Source organism: Alligator sinensis, unplaced genomic scaffold, assembly GCF_000455745.1.
Source record: "Alligator sinensis unplaced genomic scaffold, ASM45574v1 scaffold871_1, whole genome shotgun sequence".
In the NCBI taxonomy this organism is placed as follows: Eukaryota; Metazoa; Chordata; order Crocodylia; family Alligatoridae; genus Alligator; species Alligator sinensis.
In genome coordinates, this window is record NW_005842746.1 from 99,635 (window position 1) to 118,032 (window position 18,398).

The 18,398-nt window shown below is 36.2% G+C and overlaps 1 protein-coding gene across 5 annotated transcripts in view; it reads left to right on the forward strand.

Annotated features, from left to right (window-relative positions):
- The window catches only part of SESTD1 (SEC14 and spectrin domain containing 1), a 123,601-nt gene that overhangs the window by 95,891 nt on the left and 9,312 nt on the right, over positions 1 to 18,398 (forward strand). For all 5 annotated transcript variants that reach the window (XM_025216539.1, XM_006034530.3, XM_014525106.2 and 2 more), the window contains 7 exons: positions 1,118 to 1,329; positions 6,647 to 6,769; positions 10,732 to 10,926; positions 12,241 to 12,355; positions 13,671 to 13,830; positions 16,629 to 16,710; positions 18,160 to 18,282. In XM_025216539.1, coding sequence (XP_025072324.1) covers positions 1,118 to 1,329; positions 6,647 to 6,769; positions 10,732 to 10,926; positions 12,241 to 12,355; positions 13,671 to 13,830; positions 16,629 to 16,710; positions 18,160 to 18,282 — 1,010 coding nt within the window. The remainder of the gene's footprint in view (positions 1 to 1,117; positions 1,330 to 6,646; positions 6,770 to 10,731; positions 10,927 to 12,240; positions 12,356 to 13,670; positions 13,831 to 16,628; positions 16,711 to 18,159; positions 18,283 to 18,398) is intronic.

Here is an 18,398-nt window from a genome sequence, read left to right on the forward strand (position 1 = left end):
TAAAAATAAAAACCCAGGTGTCCACAAGAAATGAAAATGAGAGCCTGTGATTTATAATTTGTTGTGTTGCCCTCCGTCTTCAAATTTGGTCACTTTAATTGGAATAGAAAACAGGTGGCAAAATAGTTGTTTTCCTTCTACTTTGCATCAGGCTTTCATTGTTCCTCTAATAATTAAAGCTAAACAAAGCTAGTTAAGCAGTTGGTCATTGATAGTACTCTTACTCATATTAAATACTACCTCAGACAACATGCAGTTTCATAGAAATTACCACAAAATTTCTCAGTGCAAGTGATAGTGGCCCTGGATGCCAACATGTATTAAAGAAGTTAGAGTCTTAAAATTCCTGCGTAGCATTTGTTTCGTTTTCTTATTTAAATTCCTATTTTACCCAGGATACATTAAAATTCTTTTAATACGTTTATTTATCAAAGAAATGCTATTAGTAGCCCTTCTGGATGCTAATTGAAGATCATGGACTATAAGAAGTTAAGGAATTTTCACTATTGAAAATTAATAGTAAATATAACAAAAATACCTGTTAGAGTACTGGTTTAACTAACAAAAACAGTTTCCCAAATTTTTGGTAGGGAAAAATACCTGTATCTAATACTTAGAATCCCTCTTTACATTTATGAAGCGATTAGCGAGGCATATGAATACCAAACTCCATGATCAAGTTGTTTTCTATATAAACTAGGGGGATATATGTGGAACTGAAAGTTAGGCTTTCTGCTTTACTGCCAGACAATTAAAGATCTTTGAATAATTTAGTCGTAAATCATTTTGTTTCAAAATAGAATTTATTGAAGTCAATAAATAGACTCATGAAACACATTTTGAAAGTTTATTGGAAAGTTCTGCAAATGTTAGGAGTTTTCAACTCAGGAAAGTTTCTTCCCTTTGCCTAAAATGTATGGGGACAGATTCTGCTTTGACTTGCAACCACTGTAATTCTAGTGATTGAAGAAGCATAATTCTTCATGTTTACCAATAAATATCAATGTGTCTAGTACTTTACAGATCATTTAGATGCAAGAACGCAGTGTCTGACTTCTGCATCCTTACCGTCTACATTTTTTATGTTTATTATAACTTACTCTGCTTATCCTTAAAGGTCATGAACTATTATCTGAGTTACAACAGCGTCGATTTAATGGTTCAGATGGAGGAGTCTCATGGTCTCCCATGGATGATGAACTGCTTGCTCAACCCCAGGTCATGAAGCTATTAGATTCACTCCGAGAGCAATATACCCGCTATCAGGAAGTTTGTAGGCAACGTAGCAAGCGCACACAGCTGGAGGAGATTCAACAGAAAGTAATGCAGGTAAGTACTAGGATTCTCCTGGCACTATATTTTTATTGTTATCATGATTCTGTTAAGTAAGCTTTCAATTTCAGTGGTTAAAAAATTCCATTTAAAACGCACCTTGTTCAGTACCGTTGAACATTGTTTTTAATCATGTACATTGTAGAGAGTTACTGTATTATGTTTTTGTTTTGCAATATCTGGGATTCCTGAAAACACAGTTCTGTCTTGAGTGTATTCCTGTGGTTTATTCCTACGGTGTGTGTAATTTAGAAAGCGCATACCGTATAATTTCTTACTGCTTAATTTTAAACACCTGAGAAGTCAGTCACAAATAACATAAACTGATATGCTTTTTAAAAACTAGATTCAAGCTATGTCTTGCATTATGCTTCAGGGCTGTATAGTAATGGTGTCTCATTGGGCTCTCTACTGAACACTTACTATTCATTTTGTTTAGATTATATAACTGAATTATTTTTGTCTATACTGGACTTGTCTACACTTTCATTGATGCACCATCATTACAGCACATTAAGTACTAAATGCACTGTAAGCAGCACTACTATGCATTAGCACAGATAGACACTTTTCATATGATGCTAATGTCGCAGTAGACTGATTCTACTGCATATTAGCCCATTAGCACAGTTTTAGCCAGCCACACTAATGTGCAGTAGAATTAGTCTACTGCAACATTAGCGTCTCGTGTACACGTGCCCACTGAGACTTGTTTCAGACTCTGACCTCCAGATATACACTTGTTATAACACTAAGAATGTGAGGGAAGGTCATTTTCCTTCAGCTTTTATTCCTTCTTTCATCTCAAGGGGTTCCAGGTGCCAGTTTTGCCTGATGCTCTAACTTACCTCTGCCTGCCATACTCTTGGAGGATGCTGGTGACAGGTGGGGGTCACTAGAATGCAGCATGCTCAAGATGCACCTTTTCTTTTATGTCTCTTATGCTGGATGTTCTTAAACACCTCAAGAATCTTCAGCTAGTTGCTCATGTTAGCTGTATTGCTGCTTTGCACTACCACAGGACCCCAAAGTGCCTGGCTTATTGTCAAATAAATAAGCATTTAGTAGTAAATCTATTTCTGTTGGCACTTTTGCTTATCTCTTATGTAACAAAGTTCCTGGGATTACACAAAACAAAATTTTTTTCTTGCCATATAAAGGAGGGGTGGTTTTAAGTTGATGTCACTAACGATAAGTGATTATTTATTCCATTATTTATCTAACTATTAATGCTTTAACTGTGATAGTATATCCAGTGATTAAACTCTGTCTACTTATGCAGTTCATGGCAGCTTCTGACCAGAATGAATAAAAATCTTTCTAATCAATTGTGTGTTAAAGGTCATAATGAATTGGTTTAGTGCTTTGGAAATCAGCATGTAATTGGTGCTTTCAACACTTTTTCAGATATTGTCTCAGTAGTGATAATCGAGGAAATGGAATCAATTTATTTTCCTTCCACAAGCTTATTACTTCAAATCAGATTTATACATTTTTAAGCTTCTGTTGTGCTTCAAATACATTTGCAGAAAGCAGAAAACATAACCTGAATTACTTTTAGCCTTCAGACACTGGCAGTTCTAGTGAGTGTGGACTTCATAATATTCCAGATATTCTTAAAAATAAAGGATAATTATTCTTGTTCCTTTTTTTGTCTCTGAAAACAAGAAAGTGTTTTACTGAAGTAGTGACTTTCATCTTTAACAAAGAAAGGTGAGAGGGGAAAGAAAAATGCAAATCCTATTTGTTGATATTTTTAGTTGAAAATAGTATAAATATGTAGAAGATAAAAGCATTATTTTATAGATTAAATGATACAAGCAGGACATGGGCCTTTTAATATTCAAATTGGCTGAAGAAAATATGATGATTGAAATGAGGTTTATAACATACTTTGTCAAACTTCTACCCTTAATGCATTTAAATACACCTGTTTACTAGGGCACCAACCTCAATTTGTATTCTTTTAATTAGAAATAGTTATCCATTTGTTCTATCTACACTAGTGATACTGAAGCACACATTAAATCTATATATTTGTTTATTTTAGTTAATCAGTGGGTGGCATGGGGCTAAAGTGCACAGCTGACAGTCCAGTTTGAGGCCACAGAGGAAGCACTCAGTACAGCCCTGTCAGATTTCAATGAATCTGTGAATTCTGCTGAATACCTTGTCACAAGGACACGAAAACTTGATAAGTTTGCAAGGCATCTGTAAACGCATTTAAGTAATGTACAAAATCATATTTTCTAAATGTAAAAGATGGTCAGTGAGGAGGAATTGGTATTTTGTTCATTTAAAAATAAACAATGGGGAGAAATTAAAAAATGGGAAGCAGATGAAAGGGAGCAGAGGAATTAAATAAACGGAAGAGCAGAATGAAGACAGGACCAAGTGTGTAATGAATAAACAGGCCTAAATTGATGGTGTGCATAAGAAGAGATTCTTGCACCTAACGCAATCTTGACTTGGTTGACTTGGAGCCTTTTGGCTGGATCTACATGTGTGTTAGCCATGGCCCCTGCTATTCTTGATGCGCTTTACCTGGGCTTTCTTCCCACTGTCCCTTTCTTTTTTTTCTCTCTGTCTTTTTCCTTTTTCCAGTCTTGTTTGACATCCTGGCAGACTTGCACTCAATCGTTCTCTGGCTTCTTCCTTTCTTTCCTTATCTGCTGGCTGTGATGTGCCTAATTCTCATTTGTACTGCAGGTCTGTTTTCATGCTCTTCCTTGGTTCTCTTCCCTCTACCTCCTCCTCACTCTTTCAAGCCCCTCTCCTACTACTCTAGCTTTTGTTCTTCTTATTTGTTCCTGAGTATACCATTAGCAATTTTTTAAACGCATATCAAGAGAGTTCTTCTGTAAGCAGTATGTTGGAGGCAGGGAGACGATTGCAAAGCCAGTGGGACCAGGAATCGAGCTCCCCTGATTGTTCTCAAAACCAGTTCCCAGCCCTAACTGGTTTCCCCTTGTTCCCACTGCCCAGCAAGGTGGCAATTTAAAAGCTGGCAGGGTGGGAAGTGGGCTTCAGAAGGCTTTCCTGTGCTGGTTCCCGGTGGTGGTCTTTAAATGCTGCATGTGTTGCTTAGTTGAGTCTCACATGTAAGCTCTCTGGTGCAGTGGGGTAATGTTTCCTGCCCTTTCTCAGACCAGGGACTGCCTAATCTGGGGAACAAGTGGGGGGCTTTGCCCCAGTGCTGTGCTCCATGTCCACCCCCCTGGTCTACAGGAAGGCAGTGGAACAGTGAGGAAAGACTTCCCTGTCCTTTCCCTATACCTCAATTTCCTTTGTCTTGGAAGAGAGCCTTTCCCTGGTGCTCTACTCCATCCCCACTTCTCTTCCCTGTCCCTGGAATGGCAGGAGTGGAGCAGCCACTGCTCCCCACACCGTCTTTGGTTGGGAGCACTCCAGTCTTGGGAAATCACAAGGAGCTGAGTGGAGCATCTGCAGGCTGAATGCCTGTATTGATCCCTCTCCTAGAAACACTTCCAGCAGTGGAAATCTCGTAAAAATTCCCACTGCTAGAAATGAGCATCTGTTCATGTCCAGTGTTGCAATATAGTCCTCCATGCTGAGAACAGTCAAAGTGAACCCATATTCGTCACTTGCATTCACCTGATGGATGCTGTGTTAGTTTGAAGATATTGGCCAAAAATTGACAGCTGATTGAGTTTCATAGTCTCTGTTTAAAGCAGTGATTCTCAACTAAGATTTCACAAGATCTTTTTAAGGGTATTGTGGGATGCCATGTAATGTTAGCACTGTTAGATGTGCAAACACCTGTGCATGATTCACAAGATAAAACCAGAGATTCCAAATAGGAATTAGTAGTGTCAAAAACATTCTGACCTGTTAGAGTCTGAGTTCTTTTCAGCAGGAATTGCTCTATTTATTGTTCTTCTATAGACAAAAAATGAGTGAAGTCAAAAACTGATTTTTTCTGAGAGATACCTTAGGTCTAACAGTCTAACAAGGGGTGCCTAGAACCTAAAAGGCTGAGAACCACTGGTTTAAAATGTATTGATTTAAAGAAGGCAAGGTGTTTTCCTATCCTTTATCATTGAAGTTAATGAATTAGAGAGAATTCTTGATTTTTCATTTGCCTAGTGGCTTCAATTAAAACAAAAAAAGTATTTTCTTGTATGTTATAATGACTGCACCTCTGTTTCCTAAATCTTAAAATTTAACTATGGATATCATCTAAGCTTTGGTTTATTTGCAGTATATCTAAAAAGATTGAAATATAAGGCCAATCCATCCTAATTAAAATGTTCCCCAACTTAATAAATAAAAATGAAATGATGACACTTACTTCTATAACTTTGGTACTCTGATCTTGGAATTTTTCCAACTATAGACTACACCAGTGATTATCAGCCAGGGTGCTGAGAGATCCTTTCAAGGGTGCTGTGGGGTGTTTATCACTGTTAGGTTTACAAATGTGATTCACAAGATAAACTCAGAGATTTCAAATAGAAATCCAAAATAGACCAAAGCTGTGGCCTTTCTGAGGTTGGGGGGGGGAACGGGGGTTGCAACAGAAAAACTACTTTATTGTTTTTCTGTAGGGAAAAGGGGTGAAAACTAAGAGCTGGCATTTTCTGGAGGGTGTCTCAAGTCTGTGCATGGCTTGACCCTAAAACAGTTGAGAACAACTGGGTTAGATACTAGTACCTGGAGCTTGCAAGGAGTTCTTCTGCAAAGGCATATATATCCCTGAACTATATTGAAAGATATGCACACTGTGGCTCCACGTGAGTAGTCTATTATGCCTTTATGAAGTATCTTTCAGGATAAGGGCCTATGCATTCTTAAAGAATGTTGTGTATTTTTTAAATGAAAGCACAGTAATCACTATGTCTATTGTCTGTTAACATATTGATCAACAGAAGGAGAGCCTTTGGATTGTCTCCAAATTTCCAATATCCTAGACCAATGAATTGTAGTATGTTAATTTTATATATGTCTGAATTTGAAAGAACTTGTTTCTTATAAAAAATGTGTGTGTGTTAATCCAATTTATTTACACAGCTGTGAATATGAGTATGCCAGATCTTTTTTGCTAGCTCTCGCCTTCTGGCATGAGCTGTCAACCTAAGGTTAATGAAAAGCATTCTACCAAAGACATTTGAAAGCATGTCTTGTCATTGAATCCAATCATATCCATACTTGAAAAAAACACTTTGTAGTAGAAACTGTATAATTAACTTGAAATGAAATTGCAAAGTTTTAATGGCCTGAGTAGAAATATTGTAAAAGCTGTTGGGTATTTGATTTAGTTTACTTGTGATCTAAATTATTATTTTATTAACAGGTAGTGAATTGGCTTGAAGGACCTGGATCAGAACAACTACGAACTCAGTGGGGAATAGGTGATTCAATTAGAGCTTCACAGGCTTTGCAACAGAAACATGAAGAGATTGAGAGTCAACACAGTGTGAGATTTCCCCCCACCCCCTTCAAGTTACAGCATGATTTTAAGTGCACATAATTGTCTACAGTGTATTCAAGTGACAAGTTCCTACGAATGTTGGACAGAGTGATTTATGGGTTGTAAAGAGACAAATCTGTGCTGTTTTTAATAACCCAGTAGGTTCATTAGATTTTGGTTTCCAATGCAGATAATACACACTAATTATATACTTTTTTGTTAGTAATTCATATTAGTCTTGTAGAAGTCGCTCTGAAAATATGTGCTTCCAATGAAATTGATGGTAGAGCCAGGGAAGGGCAACCTAAAGAAACCTGAATATATTTAGCATAAGGTCTGTATTGTTCATGTAAATGGTTTTGAGCTTATTTAGCTGGGACCTACTAATTTCAGTTATCAGTGAATATGAATTTCAGTTAACTAGATTTGAAATAGAGCTTAATTTAAAATAAAATGTTAAGTTTTTATTTCTCACTCAGCCAATTGCATGCATTCCCCTTCTTTTTACTGAGGCCTGTGTTGCTTCTGTAATGCAATAGAATTACCACCGTTCCTCTCCTTCCACCTCCAATGATTTGTTGCAACTGAGGTTAGATACATACACACAGCATTTTAAAAGGTTAGTTCACCTACTGTGTTGTCCCTTTCTTTAAGCACTTGTAGCATGGATCTACTCTGAAAAGTGGCAGTATGTCACTAGGGGTATAGGTTGTACCCGTGTTTGTCTAAGGGCATAAGCAGACAAGGTTCTTGGGGTAAATCCAATATCTTTTATTAGACCAACTAAAATAGTTGGAAAAATTCTTGTTTGCCTGATTTGGGGTACAAACACACTTGTCAGGCTGAGGAAGCATCTGCAGTTGGTCTGTGCTCTTCCTAGATGGAATAGATAAGAAGCCAGAGGCCAGTATGCATACAAGAAAGCCAGTCAGTGAAGATGCAAATTAAGGGGTGTTGTGTGTAATGGTCAGAGGACTGTAAAGGATTCTTACTCAACTCATCTGATATTTTCACATATTGAGAAAAATATCTTCTTGTGTTATTGACCAGAATAATTTTTACTACCTTTTACTTGTCTTACTGTCATAGAGCAACATGGTAAGGAAGACCAGACTCAATTCTGTTCACACTCATGTGTCATTTAATGTATTCAGCTGAGGGCCAAACACAGTCATCTCTTACATCCTTGCAATCCTGTTAAAACTGCACAGTTGTGACCAAGGTGTGTAGTTGGTCACAGAATCTATATCACAGTTGGTTTAAAGCAGTGAAAAGAGGTTGGCCTGGCTGTCAGGTTCAGCTATGAATTTGCCTTGCTGGAAGTTTAAAACAAAATCCCTAAACTTTATAGACCAAGGAGATTTGATCACATGTAAATCATTAGCAGCATTAAACATGGAAACTCGTTTATGAAGTCACTTTTTAGAGTAGTATTGAACCTCGGTGTACTTGCTTTTTTTTCTCTAATTTGAAAGTATTCGCTATAATCTGGAACAAATTTCACTCATTTTCTGAAATCCTTCACTGCCTCTTTTTATTATTTTCCTATTCTTTCTCCAGTTTCCTTGGATTTTTACTTCTGCATTCCTAAAGTCAAATTTATGGCCTTGTGTTGTCCACCATATGTTTTGTTTTTTTTAATATCTTCCATTTATTAATTCCATTTCTTTGGTTTCTGGAAGGTTCTTGGTTTGTTTTTCAGTACTTCTGTGAATTGACTGCTAGAAAAAGAATTATTTTAGATTGTTATATAATAAGCAATTTGTTATTGACGTTGTTGTTCTTCGTGACTGAAGAAATACTTAAGTTCATTTTGTTTAGTTAAATTTTTGCTTTTTGCTTGATTATAACCCATCTTAGTCTGATCATATTGGGTTTAGAGAAGGTCATTTGAATAAAACAACCATCAAACACATTAATAGTCTCAGTATTGCAATATTTGGTGTACTTTTAGTTTTCATCTGTTATATTTCATTGGTAATTATTTTTTCAACAATTAAATCATGGTATGCTTACTCAGCAAATTTAGTAATCGGGGGATGCATCTCTTCAGATTATTTGCTTTCTAAGCAATAATTCTCAGAACCTTGTTTATCCTGTAATTTTTATGATTTGGATTTACACTTGGAGCTCCATTTTGATTCTTTTGCATTTGTGCTGTTTGCAAAATTATTGGTACTTTCATTGGAATGCCCAAGGGTTTTGTTTTTTGGGGTTTGTTTTTTGTAGTATAACTTCTTATATTCATTTTAGTTCAGTTTTTCCAAAGTTTTTTCTACTATATTTCTGAAATTTAAATATCTCTAACTGGATGCATTAGAATATATCTTGCTACTAAATTTGGGAAACAACTAAAATTTTTGGATTTTCTTGGAAATCTCTCCCCTTTACCTTGCCTCTGTAGTTGCTCAAAATTAATTTGTATAATATATTTTTAATATTTAAATGGTGAGGAAATAAATGTTTTTTATGATACATATTATTACAGATAATTTACCACATCTGATAGGGCTTTGTATTGTTTGCTTATTTAATTGTATCCACAGCTAATATTTTTTTTCACTTTTTTGTTTCTCATATATACATTTTTCTGTAGTTTGCGTCATAGCTACGCATGGCAGATAGAGTACAAGTGGACAATGCAGAATTTCTTCACATTGCCCCACATTTTTGACTACCCAAGTTTCATGAGATAAACAGTTCATTCCCCATGTACATTCTGTCTTTGGATTTGTTGATCTTCTGAAACTGAAGCTACCTTGGTTTCAATTATTTGTGCATTGTTTCTGGCATATATAGTCAGTGAAGAAGGTTTGAACAAAAAAACCCCAAATTTGAAAATGTAGCTTTTCTGAGTACATTTTGCATTTTTTTTGAGCAAGTTCAGTGTAAACATTGAAGGAATAAAGCATAGGATTTTAAAAGAAATTTAAATATCACATTTAAAGATCCCATTTAATTCAAATATCTTGTTTTATTTTGGGGTGTTTTTTTGAATAAGAGAGCCTTAATTACTATGTGGAGCACTTCATTAGTATAATCAATAGGTGGCACTGTTCAGTTGTGTTCAATGTATGTATGGCAGTTTGAAAGTCCTGTCATCTGTAGTCCAAAATAAGATATTTAGCAGTTATACTTTGTATAACAAATTTGTAATAATGCCAGTTGAGACTTAAATTAATCTTGATATAAGAGGTAATTGGGAAGTTTTAGCCCCACAAACTCGCAATGGTTTGAATTGTTTAGATTTACAACTAAATAAGGTAAAAATATCAGAAAATAGATATGGCAATTCTCAGTGTTTAAGATCACCAACATATACCTACATAAGGCAGCAGTTTAGAGGTGCCTTTTTCACATTAAAAAAAACATTTAAAGTAACTTTTCCTGTCTTTTAGTCATAGGATAATATTATTTTCATTCTGTTCAAAATATTTTTCCAAAGGTACTTATAAAATTGCAGAAAATTGTGCTGTGTGATACACTGGTAGTCAGAGTCCTTCCAAAAAGTTTTTAATAACAGTTTAATATTGTGTAAAGGCGTTATTGCTTCAGTAGAAAACAATAAACACCTTAAATGACAAATTATGTTTAGACCATTTCATTCTTCTAGTATATGACAAATACTAATTGGAGTTTGTTGTTTGCCAGTAAATAAATTGCATTTGCAGTATGTGACAATATTTCTAGCTTGTGTCACTAGGTGGAAAAATACCATGCATAGTTTAATTTCTTACATTTCTATATAGGTTTAAGTTGATACATGGTAACAGATGTTTTTCCTTGTGTAAACTTTCAGACTGCTGCAATAATCCTAATCCAGTTTATCCTTTATGCCTTTTAACCCAGAGATTCTATTTATTTCCAAAAACAGAAATAGTTGTTTATTTTCAAATACATAGGACCTTAAAATGATTATATTTATTTTGGTATTACTTTATAGCATGAATTTGTTCTGTATTTTGTAGGAGTGGTTTGCTGTGTATGTGGAACTTAATCAGCAAATAGCAGCACTGCTAAATGCTGGGGATGAGGAGGACCTTGTAGAACTAAAAGCATTGCAGCAGCAGTTGAGTGATGTCTGCTATCGGCAGGCCAGTCAGCTGGAATTCAGGCAAAATCTGTTACAAGCAGCACTTGAATTTCACAGTGTTGCCCAAGATGTAAGCTTATTTTTATTTCTGTTCTTACAGAGTAACTTGTTACTACACTCTGACAACTGTTTTTCTTACATCTAGTGTTTTTGTCCAGGGTGTATCTATGAAAAAGTAAGTTTTGAGAAAAATGTAAAATAGCTTCATTTCCTAAGACTAGGCCTTCCAGTTTGTGAGAGGAATATGAATGGGATTGTCAGTCATTCTGAAATGTTCTAACATTTCAACAGTTTTTAAAACCTAATATAATTACTACTGTATTTTCTCTCACACAGAACACGCCAAATCATAACACACCCTGTTTTTTTAAAGGTAGAATGGAAAAAAAAAAGATTTCTCTGGTGTTGTGGCTGCAAAAAGTAGGGACAGAGCCTAGTCTTCAGCTGACTCACCCTCCCTTTCCTGTTTAACTAAAGATTAAACCCTAGCTGCTTCTGAAAACTGGTCCATATGGGTAGATCTGTGATCTTGAAAAGAACTAGTGTGTCCAGGGCTGTGAAATGGGAGGAGAGAGACCAGAAGCAGCTAAAAGACAGCAAAATGCCAAAGAAAGGTGAGCTTGATTGGTGGAACATCAAGACCATTAACAAAGGCGAGATGATCATTAACATCTGTGGAGCGAACAACAACGAGCCATTAAGTCAATTCAGCCACCTGACTGGTAATACCACAACTGCTTCACTGTGAAATCAAAGCAGGGTGCTTTCTGATACTGGGCAGAAAATCAGCTTCCCAATTTAATGCACATGCCCCAATTTTGAGTGGTTATTTTGTGGGGGGGTGAGAGGTAGCATTTGTATGTGAGAAAATACAGAAATAAGGGATCCAATTAAACTGTTTTTTTGAAACACGGATTTACTCTATTGCCTATGATGATTTGTTCTTTGGAGATACTTTTTAAGGTGTTGCTTTTGCTCTCATTTCCCTGAATAAAACAACGTGCCCACTCTCAGGATTTTAATGCGAGATTTGATGCTTTTTGTTTATACCTTTGAGCCTGGAGTCTTTTAACTAGATGAGCTTTTCAGGTTTCTCTTTAAAAATTAAGTTTTCAGCCATCATAGACATGAAAAAAGCTTTAACGTGCCAAAACCCTACAGGTTCAGAAACCAGCAGGACAAGCGGGGGAAATTATTTAAATAAACTCTAACTTTTAAGTTAATATAGTTAGTTCTGAGGCTGGACTTGTTTTTTTAGTACTTGTGCTAGACGTTTCTGAAAGCACATTTATGCATTTTAATGCTAATCTCAGTTCTAATGAAATAATTTCCAAGAAAGATCACCAGTGAGATAAAGGTTTATGTGCTTGCACCTCTCTTTCAGTTGTCTCAACAGTTAGATGGCTTATTAGGGATGCTGTGCGTTGATGTAGCACCAACTGATGGAGCATCAATTCAGCAAACTTTAAAACTACTTGAAGAGAAGTTGAAAAGTGTTGGTAAGCAGAATATTGCTGAAATATACAAAAAAAATTACTTAAAAGGGGAAGATGTTCGGGACAGTTTCCCTTTTGGGGTTTTTTTTGCTATACTAAATCAGTTTTCCTGCAGTCTGTTTATATTCTCTCCCCAGCTTTACTCCTAGGAAGATTGTCTCTGACATTAACTTTTGTAACCTAAATTCTTTAGTAATGTGTATGCCTAGAAAATGTTTTGTGATGATTTTTTAATTAAAAATAATACCTATAGTACCCAAATCATGGAAATATATTGTTACAGTTTTTATGAGCAAACCTGGAAGTTGAATCACGGATTTTAGTTCTCCTAGCCCCCGGCCTGGCAGGAGTTTAGGACTAGGCTGCAAAGGTGAATCTCCTCAGATTCCCAGCTGTGAAAACTTTGAAATAACAACTTCCTGAAGGAGAACACTTGTAATTAAAATTTATGCAGTATTTTTAACATTTATCTAAGACTTATAAATGTTGTGTTGTTGGCTATTATACAAACTAAGGCATTTTTGTAGAAGAGCGATTGTGAGGTAAAAGGATGCATTAAAATAATTAATTACATTTGAAAAATAATTAAATTATTTCTTATGTGAAACAACGAAGTGCATGCTACGGTATCTGTACTGCAGTATCTAAAAGGTTGTACTGCAGTATCTAAAAGGTTGCAGGCATGATGTAAAATACATTTTAAAATCTTAGTCTAGTTTTTGCTTGATGGAAGTTTATTACTGTGTGATAATTAATTGACACTTTAGAAATTGTATAAATGTGCAATTCTTCAGATAGTGCATATTAATTACTCTTATTTATATGCTAAAATGTTATAGTGGATTGTCAACTCTCATAACTTTCCTTAAAACATTTAATTACCTTCTTTATAGACCATAAAATAAGAAATCCTTTATCCTTAGTTTTCTAACTGGCAAATGACGCACTTGACTCCCTCAGCTAACTGACTAGTAATATTGCAGTTGCTCCACTGTAAAACAGGAATCAAAGCAAGGTGCTTCTGTCCTGGGCAGAAAATCACCTTCCCCATTTAATCCATGGACCCCAATTTTGAAGGATTATCTTGGGGGAGGGAGGAAAGCTGTTTGTTTGTATGTGAGAAAATAACAAATCCTTTATCCTTAGTTTTCTAACTGGCGACTGATGCACTTGGATGATGGACAGTTTAGCTGAGGACAGAAACAAACAGTGATTAAAAGAAGACATCTGCTTTTCCCCACTTCACTATTTTTCTGCCAGCTTCTCTTGGTGAAAAGGAAAACCTAATTTATCAAACAATAATTTATTTTTATCTTAGACTTAGGTCTGCAAAGTTTGCGTGAAAAAGGTCAAGGACTTCTGGATCAGATATCTAACCAGGCATCCTGGGCCTATGGAAAAGATGTAACTACTGAAAACAAAGAAAATGTGGATCACATCCAAGGAGTGATGGAAGATATGCAACTTAGGAAGCAAAGGTAATAGACATTTTGGTGACTTTCACAAGCAAAGAGCTCAATTTTTTTTTGAAGAAAATTGTTTTACTATTAGATTCAGAATAGGGATCTTAGTGATTTCTTAATTTATCTAATTCCAGCTGGGATAATATAAATTCTGTGTTCTATTTAAATAGGATAGAAACTTTCCTTTTCTTCCAGAACTCTTATAAGCTACTGTTTTTGTGGTATACTCCTAATGTAGAGATTCATAAAATAAGAGTTCTTCATTTTTGTGTTGGATGGTGGCAAGGCATGTGTGCACACGTGTGTATAATGCCATGTGCTTCCTTCTGGTTTTATACTTCTGTGTGTGAAAATGTGCTTTACTTGCAGGATAACTCTGAGCTCAATTGATTTAAATAGGACTGATGTGTACAAGCTTAGACTTAAGCAAGTGGTTTCTGACTGCCCTGAATAAGGAAGTACTTAAGCATGTACTTAAGTGTCTTACTCAGTCTATTAAAGACAGTTATCTTCTTTGAGTACAAAGTTGCAGTTTCCATGGAGAAAATATGTGGGCCTCAGTTAGAGAAAAAATGGCCTTCATGCTCAGAAATTTGAGATGGAGAAGCGATGGAGAGAGCCTTGTTGTTAAGATGTGATTTCTCCCCCTCCCCACTCCATCTTGAAAAGTTTAAAGATCTCCTGGTCTAAGCTTTACTGTAGTCAGGATCTTCCACTGAATAGACATTCAACTTGACAGATCTGCTAAAGTGACAGCAGCTCTTTTCAACTGCACACATTTTTCATTGACTCCTACAGTAATGGATTTTGAATATGCCTTAAGTTTTAATTAGATCCCTTTACATCAGCTCATTTTATCAAGTAATCATAGCTGGCATATACCTGTTGTAGCCAGAACTGTCTTTAAAGCTTTTTGTTTTGTTTTGAATAATAGCTAACATATAGTTTGGTTATGTTAATTGAAACTTAGATTTTAAGTAGTCCTAACAGTCTATGCCCTTTCTAACTATCAATATTGTGGTTTCCATCTAGCAGAAAAAAAAGGAATTGTGGACAGTTAGAATCTTACCTAATTTGTATAGTTTATACTAGATACAAAGAAATGTGCATAGACTAAATATTTCACATTAATTCACTGCAAGTACAGAGTTTTATGACTTAAATACATCAGCTTCCCTAATAAGAATCTGTAATATTACAGGCTTCTTTTTCCCAATAGAAAGAATATATTGTCAGGAGTTGAATGTGAATTGTTTCTCCCCAATGATACGCACAAAGGAGTCTGCATGGCTATAAGCCCTTTAATTAGTCTGAATATAAATCAAGTTCAAAATAAAATCAGACAGGCATTATATTTTTAATTGTTTTGGCAATTGAATTGCAAGATTTTATTTTCAGTAGCTAAATGTAAACTGTTTTAAGAGCCTCATGGGTCCAAGCCATGATAGTAACAATTTATAAAATGTATAAATAAGAGTTGTAAAATTATGGCTAACCTGTCAAATGTCTCTTGTGTTTTAAATGTTTATTTTTCTAGGGGAATTTTGGCTGGATCACTTATATACTTGGACTTGTAAAAGTCAGTTTTCCATACTCATACAACAGCAGCTTTACAGCGTAAGCATCACAGCACTGCAGGATACTTAAACCTCAGAATTCTTCTGTGATGCACTAGTACAGGGCTTATGCAACTTACACAGCCTGATTAATGTTGTGTGCAAGAAAATAGATGCATACTTCTATGTACTTGCACATACACACTCCACGCCTTCGCTCTGCCCTATTCACTTACAAAGCTAACTGCTGCAGTCATGAATAACCTATTGAGCTGGGCAGGATTCTGATTCTCCCTCCCTACTCATATAGAGGTCTCTTAAATTCAAAAGGAAAGATCTTTCAGAATAATGTATTATAATGTCAAGTTCTGGTAGTAAAAGGAAAATGTTCCCAATATTTTTATACCATGACTATGTGGGAAAAGAACTATGTCATGAACTTAATTCTAGCTCTCCTATTTCTGAATTAATAATATATAAATTACATTTTAGAATGCCTTCCTTCAAGAGTTATAGCAAAGGAAATCATAAAAACTAATCTTGGAAGTCTTCATGATTCTTATATAAGATGATTAATTTATGCTGTAACCTTTTAAGTGGTAGTTGGCTAAAAACATGGCTGGGGAAATAGAAACAGGAGAGAGAGATGCTGTAATTTTTAGACATTTTCCAGCATTATTCACCAAGAAGAGTATGTCTACACTGCTATCACTGCTGTGATTTGAGTGTAGTGTAGACGTAATAAGTTAGTTTTTAAACTTAGAATAGCAGTATGACTGTAGCAGCATGGAACTCATTGCAGGCTTTAATCTCCTGCTGAGAAATATGGTAAATTTGCTTACAGTGAACTCCTTGACACTCTGTAGACTGCTTCTTATACCCAAGCTACCTAGTTTAAAGGTAGTTCAGGCATGCCTGCACTACACTTCTGTGCCTGCTGTATAGACATACCTGAAGTCTTGAAGACGATGATATCTCGTATGATATCTCATGATTTCTGTGGCTTTTAGTTCTCAGCTGCATTTTACCTCATGTTTCTCTTATAATCCTGCATAATCCTGTAATATGTTTGCCAGGCTAAGTGGCACAAAGATGCTTATTCACCTCTTTCATGAACACTGATATTTTGGTTGCTGTAATTTGCTATATCATAATTGTCATTCCCAGAGTATATTTACTCTGCTGCACAAATGTCCTGAATATCAAGCACTTCTGTGATATCACTTCAGTCATTTCCACTTGTTTTGGTTTGTCAAGGTGTGAAGACATGGTGGATGTACGACGGCTAAAGATGCTTCAGATGGTGCAGTTATTTAAATGTGAAGAAGATGCTGCTCAAGTAAGGGCTGGGTGGGGAGTCTTAATGATCCTGCTTTTTGTAATCTGTGGCACATTTTAATATAGCTGTCCCTATTTACTGAATAAAAATGAGCTTGTTCTTGTGATGTTACAACAATTCCAGGATTTGTGTAACATGGCATGTGATGAGTGCTACCATTTACAGTATTTACCTGATACTGCCACTACTCTGCCCCGTCCCCCCTCTGCTGCTGCTATCCCTGGCTGATCTGGGTGTAGGGGGAGCTCTGAAGTCGCTCCTGACCTGCTCCTACCCTATGCCACAGGGAGCAGCTGTGCGAAGAGCCCAGTTTGGCAGCATGCAGGTTACCTTGCCTGCCTGGCCCTCCTCCTCCGTTTTCCCCACTGGCAGAGAGCAGCCTGGAAGGAGGAATCTGCATGTTACCATAGCTGTTCCTTGTAGTGCGGGCCAGGGGCCGCTTGGAGTCTCTCCCTATGTCTGCATCATCTGAGAATTGGACTGTACCAGTTGGGAGCTGTGGGGACTGGCTGTGCAGGGAGCCTGGCTTGGTTGGGGACTGTAGTAGCAGTATTCAGATTCCTCCTTCCCTACCAGCATGGGTTGCGGGGAAGTGAGGAGCAGGTCACAGGGGATGAAGGAGAGCCAGGCATGGAGCAAACTGTGAAAGGAGAAATCTGTGCACTTCTGATATTGTCCCTGGCTAAACTATACTTCCTGCACAGCTGCTTCTCATAGCTCCAAGCTGGAGAGTGGTCTGATAACTTGATTCTAAGACAAGGCTTCTCCTCCCCACCACGATGAAGGGGGGGAGGGGAAGTAGTCTTGGAATCAAGTAAATACAGCAGTTCTTCACCCAAGCTATTTCTTGGAGCCGAATGTAATGTTTTCTATGATAAATCTGATTGAAATAAAAATCTCAATAATATATTAAGGTTGGCTAGCTTTGTCAGTTCATCTTAATGTGAATCAAAATGCCTCAATTGCCTCAAAATGCCTCTTTTTTTTAAATGTAATGGCAAAACATCTTTTTACTAAAAGATTGGTAAAGCAAGTGTACAGACCAGCATTCCTAATGTGCATGTTTCATGCTGGTGCCAAGCCTTTGATGTGCAAGGTGTACGTCTGTAAAACTGATGCTACAAAGCAGGTCCAAGCATGTTTTTTGCAAATCTTTTGCAGCTATATGTCTTTATAGTTCTTAAACTTAAGTTTTCTTTTTTTTTACTGTTTCTTATTTTGTTTATTAATTACGTTATTTCAGAGTATTTACAAAGTAGAATAGAAGTAGCAAAAGGTTATGACAACATGTAAATATGGCAGATAAAGAGGGTTTCTTCATAATTCAAATGGAATAAATATATACCAAGTCTACATTTTAGTTCAACACACCTAACCTACTTGATGTGTATCTTCTTAATTAACTGTTAAAACTGGTTTCCACTGATCTAATTTACTTCTTTTTTTAAGGCAGTAGAATGGTTAAGTGAATTATTGGATGCTCTGCTTAAGACCCATATTAGACTGGGAGATGATGCTCAAGAAACCAAAGTTTTGTTGGAAAAGCATCGAAAGTTTGTTGATGTTGCACAGGTGGGGTGAAATATCTTCATTCTAGAAATTTGTTAGCTCATTTATGAGGTACCTACAGCTGTATTTTGGTATCTATTTGAATACATATAGTAGAACTTCCATTAATAACTCTTTCC